This window comes from Mytilus trossulus, chromosome 13 (genome assembly GCF_036588685.1).
Source record: "Mytilus trossulus isolate FHL-02 chromosome 13, PNRI_Mtr1.1.1.hap1, whole genome shotgun sequence".
Classification (NCBI taxonomy): domain Eukaryota; kingdom Metazoa; phylum Mollusca; class Bivalvia; order Mytilida; family Mytilidae; genus Mytilus; species Mytilus trossulus.
This window is the reverse complement of record NC_086385.1, coordinates 49,566,055-49,575,256: the sequence shown is the minus strand read 5'-3', so window position 1 is coordinate 49,575,256 and position 9,202 is coordinate 49,566,055. Positions and strand designations below refer to the sequence as shown.

Genomic DNA, 9,202 nt, shown 5'->3' with positions numbered 1-9,202 from the left:
TGACGTAAAACAACGGAACAAACTGAATTAGTGACATGTTTTAACTATTTCAAATAACGTTTTTAGATAGTGTTGGATTAATTTCAATGATAATTTACTTATATGTATTATACATATTAAAAAAATGGCTTATACGACATTTTTTATCGTTTGTTTACGTTTCCTTGTGTGGTGATTTTTGGTTTCACAAGCGTGTTAGTTCCAGTAAAATGCTTATATTCTTACGTCCTCGATCTATGACGTCGGGTACATCATTCATAAAAAGCATATGACATGGGAGTACGTTCGAAACAGCCCTGGTAATATTTTTATATGTTAACACAGCTGTATACTCATAGTGTTTGAAGGACGTCATGTTAGAATGGTTGATAAAATCTGAATTTAAGGCTTGCAAAACCTCTCTCTTATATGACAGTCATTATATGAACCGTTCTTATCGTTAATGCAGTACGGCAACAGATTAACCTCGCCACAGCCTTTGTCGATGCCAGTGTTGTTTATGGAAGTACCCCAGAGTTGACCAAATTGTTGCGTGTGCCTGGAAGTTGTGAGTATCTTCGTTTGTATATTTTAGTGAACTTTTATCAAACCATTTGTTATATTGTTTTTTTTTAGAAAATCAGAGGTAAATAAGACCACATCCGACTGTTATGCTCGTTACTCTTTAAAGATATAACAAGATGTGGTATGAGTGATAATGAGACAACTCTTCATTCAAGTCACAATTTATAAAAGTTAGCAAAAGTTTAAAGTATAGTCTTAACACGGAACATTGACTCACACCGAACAGTAAGCTATAAAGGGCATCACAATTAACAAATGTAAACGTTATTAGTGCAAAACAATATGATGACAACCTCAATTATTTATTTTCAAAACGTGACAATATTTATTGCATATCAATTGACTCCTTTGGGGTTGTTTTCATGAATTTCTATGACCTAACTACATATATGTATTGATAATTGGTATATCATAAAAAAGGATCCTGTCAGTAAAAAAAAAAGAAAACAAAGAACTCCAGGATATTATTCACACAGTATTCTTAAACCTTTCTTTCATTCAAAGAAACGATCGAAAAAAAACGTCATATTCCTGACTTCGAACAGACACTTTGCGAAGAAAGTGGTGTGATTAAACCTGGTTTGAAAAAATATTCCGTCGTAGTGTTTGATGAGACAAGTATAAAATAATATACTTATTATAATAGAAGGTTTGTACTGTTCTTCTCATCCAAACAAATGGATTTCTGATTTGCTTTTTTTCAGTTTTGTTAAAAACCGATGACAACCTTTTACCAACACCAGTGGGGGTAAACAATTGCTTTAATCCTGTTAAACCAAAGAAGTGTCCAGTCGCAGGTACTTCATATAGCTGATGTTTAAATTATCATTTGATGTGGTACATGTATCTTTATCGGTTTTTTTTTCCAGAAAATAATTTGACATGTAACAGTTAAAAATATATATTGGAAGTACTATGTTAATAAAATCCAAACTAAAATAATTAATATATTGGGATGTAGCTGTGATGCGTTAAAATTCAAAATTGTCCAAAAGACATATTGGTAAATATTTAATAATTATCTCATGATTTGCAGCCTATTTACATTTATATGATTACGCTTGTTTACATTAAAATGTTCACGTATGTTCAACAACATGATTAATCCATTCTCTTTCGAAAAGCTGATAGTTATAGTTATTTCGTAACACTGATATTCAATTTTACACATTGGTAAGATGTTAAACCTTCTTAAACAATTAATTGAAAATGCAGTGAAAAACAATTGTTAGTACCAAATATAGACTTAACAGTAAAAGTTATAATTTTCAAAGACAAATGCAAGTACACTATAAGACGTAGTTAAGATGAAAAACAACGTCAGTACCTAGAATCTTTGTTTTAATACCAGCGTGTGTTATTTGTGAAGTCACTACAGAATATTTATCTACAATGTCTTGGTATCTTCTAATGGACTGAAACGGTCGAGACGTTATTTCGCATAACCCTGGTTCATCAACTATTTGCTCAGACACTGGTGACGTATTATAAAGTTTGAGTATTAGCCGCAAGCTCTTGCATTCCAAATAGATTAATAAATAAATATCACAGGAGGAGGTGGTATTTTGAAAGAAAGAGGACATAAATAATTTCCCAGTTAGAAATCGTAAAATCAAATGATCGGGTGTCTTTCATTTTCTAATTTCTGATCAGCGTCTGTAGGAACTCTACCTCATACAGAAATAAGAAAAGGTAGACAAAATAAGGCGAACAGTTTGTAATGCCAATAATTTGTTGAAAAAGTCAACCTCCTTTGCAATTTGTGGGTACCGTAGCAAATGCATCAATGCTAACATGTACTTTTCGGAATCTACCTTAGCTGTAACATTTGTCATAAACTTATGCTGCATAAGAATTATATAGTAATTCTTTTTTGACTTTAGTAGTATATCTTTAATGATAAATACTTGATATTTGTAACTTGCAGGCGACAGTCGAGTAGCGGCAGTACCAATGCTTAACGTTCAACATTTAGCTTGGCACAGGGAACATAACCGTCTTGCTTCAGAATTGCACTTTATTAACCCGCATTGGAAAGATGAAACCGTTTTCCAGGAAGCCCGGAAGATAGTTATAGCTATGTTTCAACATATCACTTATAACGACTTCCTACCACTTATTATTGGTCAAGCTTCAATGGCGAGATTTGGGTTATTTTCGCGAGATGCGAATGAAGGCGTGTTCAGTGATTGTTATGACGCCGATATAAATCCACAGGTATTGGATGGTGTTAACGTTGCTGCACATCGTTTTGGTCACTCACAAGTAACAAACAATCAGAACTTAGTGGATGATAACTACAACACAGTGGCTATAAAAGTTGATGATGTATTTGATAATCCGCAACTTGTTCAGCTAAATAATGGAACCAATATACCATTAATAGCAAGAAATTTAGCGTGTTCAGCCAGTAACAGGATTGATAAGTAAGTTTAATGTAAAAAGGGTGTTTTCCTCCATCTTGGACTTGGAAATACCAAAGAACAAGGTATCGATCTTTAACACCAAGTAGTAAGTAAAAAATGTGAAAGAACTTACATTTCAATATAGAAAATGGCATGTTTTATTATATTTATGGTTGTATTGAAAAAACAGAAAAAAGTTTGTATGATTAAATTTTTTCCAACTTTGCCACATAAGGGGAGGCAACTCAAATGCAAGGGTAGATAATGCTGATTAATTATGTTCAACAACATAATGGAACCAATATACCTTTAATAGCAAGATATTTAGCGTGTACAACCAGTAACAAGATTGATAAGTAAGTTCACATGATGTTAATTACAAAGTATAAAATAGTGTAATAGCCTAAATACCTACTATTTGTTAAAATTATAAGATCCATTGGTTACACGTAGTTTTTATGGAAATGAAGTTGTAAACTTTCAGACGATTTGATCAAATTAACGCTTCAAATGACACAGGTTACATCTGTTAAGAACAATAGAACATCAGCATACCTTTGTGAAGTCAATCAGGCTTTAGGACAATAATTTCTATGTATATTGTGAAAGGGAAAATGTCTGTAAAAGGTGAATTTGTTTTTAATTTGTATTGCGTAGGAAGATCATAATCAAGAATCATTAAAACTCGGATACAAACGTGAGAATTCAGTTCGGTATCAGTCTTAAAACTTAACACGGTAAGACAAAATCACTTAATAATAGTTGCTTTTTCATGTCTTACACACGAAAAATGATATCATGTATTTCGAAGCCAAAACCAAGATGAAGGCAACAAAGGGATATTCCAACTCGTAAGTGAAAGAAAAAAACTGACAACACTATGACAACCGTATTAAAATCATGTTAAAGAAAACTAAAACAAAAATCCAAAACGTAAAATCGGTGGTTATTGTCAGAACTCCGACTCAATAATAGAATTAACTTAAATCCCCGAGAATAAGAAAAGCAAATACATTTAAACCCCGCTTCACTTTATACATACTTGTGTGTATTCTCTGTCCGTAAATATACTTTAAATTTAGAAGCTTTTGTGTGGTTTTTATTATTGCGACTGGGTGAGTATAGCATTGATAACTCGAGTGTTGCTATCTGTTACATATATCTGTATACATATTCTCAAGAAATGCCAATACTAAATGTAGTATTTAATATCCCATTATGTATCATGACATTTCTGCAAAACATGCAATATTAAATTGACGAAATTAATTTCTGAATTTACATCACTAATTTTCTGCAAATAACATGTTAAACCTCTTTTGTCATGTATTGACTTTTTTGGCTAAAAATACTTTTTGACACCAATGGTATGGGCTTGCAGAAATCTTTGGTATTACATAATAGCATGCAGTTAGGCCAATCAAAATGTGTGAAATAAGACATATTACAAAATTGCCAATGTCGGTTGTTTGTAAAGTTTGCTTCCAAAATGTTGTATGAAAACTAGAAAATCGTTGTAGAATGGCTTTTGGCCAAAACAAATTGTACATTTCTTTATTTCTGTGAAAATAATTTAAGTTCTTGGATAATCCAGAAATTTCAAAAGTTTTTATTTCACTGCTTTTTACAAAAATGTTCAAGTTCACATACAACATTTTGGAAGCATGTATTTGCCAAAATTTTCAAAGCCTGTTTGTGAGATATTTTTTTCTTAAAAAATTTGTAATGTACAACATTTTAGAAGCCCAGCGACGCAGTGTATATCTCCTTTATTGTTATTAAGTAGTTTGTCGTTACAGTTTTATTGTTGATGGGATGAGAAACAGATTAGAACGTATACCGGAACCACCAGGGTCTGATATTGTCGCCAGAAACATACAGAGAGGAAGAGAACAAGGAGTTTCGGGATACAACAAATGGCGGGAAACTTGTGGCCTCGAACCTATAAAATCATTCAAAGTGTTTGGAAAGTATTGGAAAGCACTCTCAGAATTGTATAAGTGAGCAAAGAATGTGAAATTAAGCGTAACTCGTTATTTTTTAATTCTAAACTATTCTCCACCTTTGTATTCTTATTGTTTTTGACTTAGTATGTGTGTTTGATAAGTGGTTGTACATGTTTTTGTGAAGGCACATTTGTGTTTTTGTGTATTGGCTAACAAATTATTTAGTAGTTTAGCACATCTTAGTATAGCACAAATTGTAGAAAATCTTTATGGTTAAGCAAATATTACGAGCAAAATCACAGTTGACAATACTTCAACTTTTATAACATGGTGTTACTAAAAAGGGCAGTAGCTTTGAAATTTATGTTTATATTTGATTTAAAACAATGTATTACATTTATCCAAACATATAAAAAGTCTATAATAAGCAGTTTAAAAGGGCATAGGCTCATTAATAATTAGCTTCGTTTCATGAGTATTAAAGTCTGAACACCCGATAGATTAACTATAGGTCTTAACTCCGAAGACCTTCGATGGTCGTATTAGCGATATACACATACATATATATATACATATTAATAGATTTCGAACTCGTGCAATTAGATTTTTCTAGATCTGTTTAATTTACAGTTAAAGTTAGAAGACATATCTGTTTAACATCGTTTTTACTTGTATTAGAATAATATTATGGGGATCGAATCAGTCAATTAAATGACTTACCTTTGAGTCATTTTTATTAGAGACATTCTTTTCCTTAAAATAATAAACACGCACAATTCATGCGTTATCCATCTCTTATTAAGGGGTTACATTGACGTTCACCTGAATACATCTTTAATGAGGTCGAATTATTTACTTTCAATTGAACTATTCATCGTCAACGATTCTTAGCTTATTTTTGCAAAGTCGGAACAGGCTGACTGCTAAAATCGAATTACTACTCTCTTTTTCACTTTAATATATGACTAAACAATAAAAATCACATTTTAGATTTTTCAAATATCTCGTAGCTAGAGACCCTTTAAAAAAATCTCACTTCAAGAATTAAAAACATAATTCAGTCTTCTTCTCTGGTTACACAAGGCTTTAAATTTCTTTCGTGAATTCATTACTTTGTATCTATGTAACAAGTAAAATCACAAAAATACTGAACTTAGAGGAAAATCAATTCGGAAATAAAATTGAGAATGGAAATGGGGAAGTGTCAAAGAGACAACAACCCGACCAAATAAAAAAGCATCAGCAGAAGGTCACCAACAGGTCGTCAATGTAGCGAGAAATTCCCGCACCCGGAGGCGTCCTTCAGCTGGCCCCTAAACAAATATATACTAGTTCAGTGATAATGAACGCCATACTAATTTGCAAATTGTACACAAGAAACCAAAATTAAAATAAAACAAGACTAACAAAGGCAAGAGGCTTCTGACTTGGGACAGGCGTAAAAATGCGGCGGGGTTAAACATGTTTGTGAGATCTCAACTCTCCCCTATGGAAAGTCCATAATCACGTGGCAAAATCAAATAACAAAACGCATCAGAAACGAATGGACAAGAACTGTCATATTCCTGACAGGTATTTTCAAATCTAGAAAATTGTGGATTAAACCCGGTTCTATAGCGCTAACCCTCTCACGTTAATGACAGTCTCATCAATTCCGTTATATTAAAATTAATGCGTTAAATAAACAGACACAAAAAATACAAAAGTCAAAATATGGGTACATCAGTCATCATCGTATAACAATTTTAAGAGGGACAATTAAACAGATTTAATGCAGGTTTGATTATCAAACTATTTGGACAATATTATACATGTGTTATATGTATGCGTTCAATTGTGTTGCCAATTATTCATTTATATAGTCTATCCACCATTTGCTTTCAGTCATCCTGACGATATTGATTTATTTGTGGGTGGTCTGTTAGAAAAAGACCCAGATTTTAATGTTGGACCAACATTCCAGTGTTTGTTGGGATTTCAATATCAACGAATGAAACAAGGCGACAGATTCTGGTATGAACGGCCGGACCAGGTCTTTTCTTTTACAAAAGGTAAACGTATACGGTTTTCTATTGATTTCAATAATACATAGATGTGATTTAACATACTTTCATTCAATTTAAAGGCAAACAAAATGAACAAGAGAGTTGAAAGATAACTGAATAAAATCTTAATCTCTATTTGTTTGGTTCAAACAGAAATTGCTCATGTATCAATTTGGACAATTAGAAATGTTTTGATTTGTAGATGGGGAGTTGATTTCCTTTTTAATCTCCTGACGATGTGCAATTATATCGGAAAAATTACATATCCCGGCTTAGTGCTTATAAAATCTAAGCCGTGAATGCCACAAATATACCCTGACTGAGACCTGTCATAGGTCAGTCTAAAATGCAAAAGCGTTTGGATAGAACTCTTTCATTTTTGTATTTTTAATGCTTCTCTATAATTTATACTTCTCTGTTCTTTTTTTTAACACCTCATCAGGATTTTTTATACAATTTTTTTAATCATTTATCTCTGTACTTTATCCTGTTAATATTGTTACTCTTTTTTTCTATTATTTATAAAAAAAAAAAAAGAAGATGTGGTATGATTGCCAATGAGACAACCATCCACAAAAGACCAAAATGACACAGACATTAACAACTATATTGTTTAAAACTCTTTACTCTCTACTTTTCACATCCCAAATCACACCTTCATACAAGACCAATACATTTATGATAAAATGAGTAAAACATAATCTAACCAGTGTTATTCTTTTTAAGTGTTTGTTTTTTCCAGAGCAACTACGATCTATAAAAGAACATGCACGTATATCTAAAATATTGTGTCGTAATCTAGGTTTAAATAGAATACAGAAAAACATGTTTCTTCTCCCGCAAAGAGAATGGTAAGTCAGTCAACATTAGAATATAGTGAAAACTTCACATTTCTGTTTCAAAAACATATCTGAATGACATTTAAGGAAGCTGGCTTGTCATGTTTGAGATTTGTCAGATTTTATCAATTTGAATGCCTTGATAAAATTTGCCCAGTGACCCCCATTTTTTCTTTTTGTAAATCTTTTACGTGTATAATGATACGCCATCTGTAAAAGTCTTTTAAAACTTTAATTACTTTTTAACAGTTTTAAGAATTTAAACTTGTCAATGATAAAGCTATGAAAAGTCAAGACAGAATATTTTCCCGCCAAAATTTAAATGGCTAATATCGAAAAAAACAAGCACATTGATTTTTTATATTTTTTTGCTCCATTTGGATTCCTTTATTAATCGCCTATCTAAATAAACTAGTGTTTTGAAAAGTTAACTACTTTGAAATTAAGAAGCGAACTCCCTTAAGAGCGTTTAGGAATCTTATCGCTTGCATAGATGTTGCCTTACAAAGAGAAATAAACAAAATCACAAAATGTTTGTGCAAATGCTATTATCATTTGAAGGTAGAAGGAGCAGATATTTGGAAATACAATCGTCTAAGTGTAACATGTGTAATACCACTATTTGATTTTGCCATATGATTAGGGACTTTCCGATTATATTTATTGATGTTCCACTAATATTCTTTTTTAAATTTGCACTTTTCAAAATTTTTTGCAGAATTTATCTTTGTTTAAATAAAATAACACTTGGCACGAGTAAAGTATTATCCTGTCCAGTACCATAGAAAAAAATGCACATACCATTTCATTGCATATGAGAAAATAACCATATATATATAGGAAGATGTGGTGTGAGTGCCAATGAGACAACTCTCCATCCAAATAACAACTTATAAAAGTAAACCATGATAGGTCAATGTACGGCCTCCAACACAGAGCATTGGCTCACAACGAAAAACTAGCTAGAAAAGGCCCCAAAATTACTAGACGTGTAAAAAAATTCAAGCGGGAAAACCAACGGGAAAAATCACTGGAAGTTAACCCATCAAATGTCTCCACTTTATTTAAACTGTGTACAAACTTTGGTAACCATGTAACCTCAAGTTTACAAAATATCCTGAAGAAACTCCAAATAACAAATTAATGGTGCAGAGATAAGTATATAAGTATTGTTGTTCTTTTTCAGTTTTACTTCTAACGAATCAAAGAAGTTCTTACATTTTAAGCCATTTCTTTTATACAATTTTTTTTTAATCAAGGTCATATATCTTAAAATAATATAATAAGAAGATGTGTCATTATTGCCATTGAGACAACTGTCCACAAGAGCCCAAATGACACAGAAATTAACAACTATAGGTCACCTTACGGCCTAGCTAATATCAACTGTTTAAGGCCACAAA

At 31.9% G+C, this 9,202-nt stretch overlaps 1 protein-coding gene across 1 annotated transcript; it reads left to right on the top strand.

Annotated features, from left to right (window-relative positions):
• Positions 1-2,700: 2,700 nt before the first annotated feature.
• LOC134694443 (chorion peroxidase-like) lies at positions 2,701-4,973 on the top strand. Its single transcript, XM_063555455.1, has 2 exons — positions 2,701-2,990; positions 4,769-4,973. Exons 1-2 carry the CDS (start codon positions 2,701-2,703, stop codon positions 4,971-4,973), a joined length of 495 nt encoding a protein of 164 aa, XP_063411525.1.
• The last annotated feature ends 4,229 nt before the right edge of the window (positions 4,974-9,202 follow it).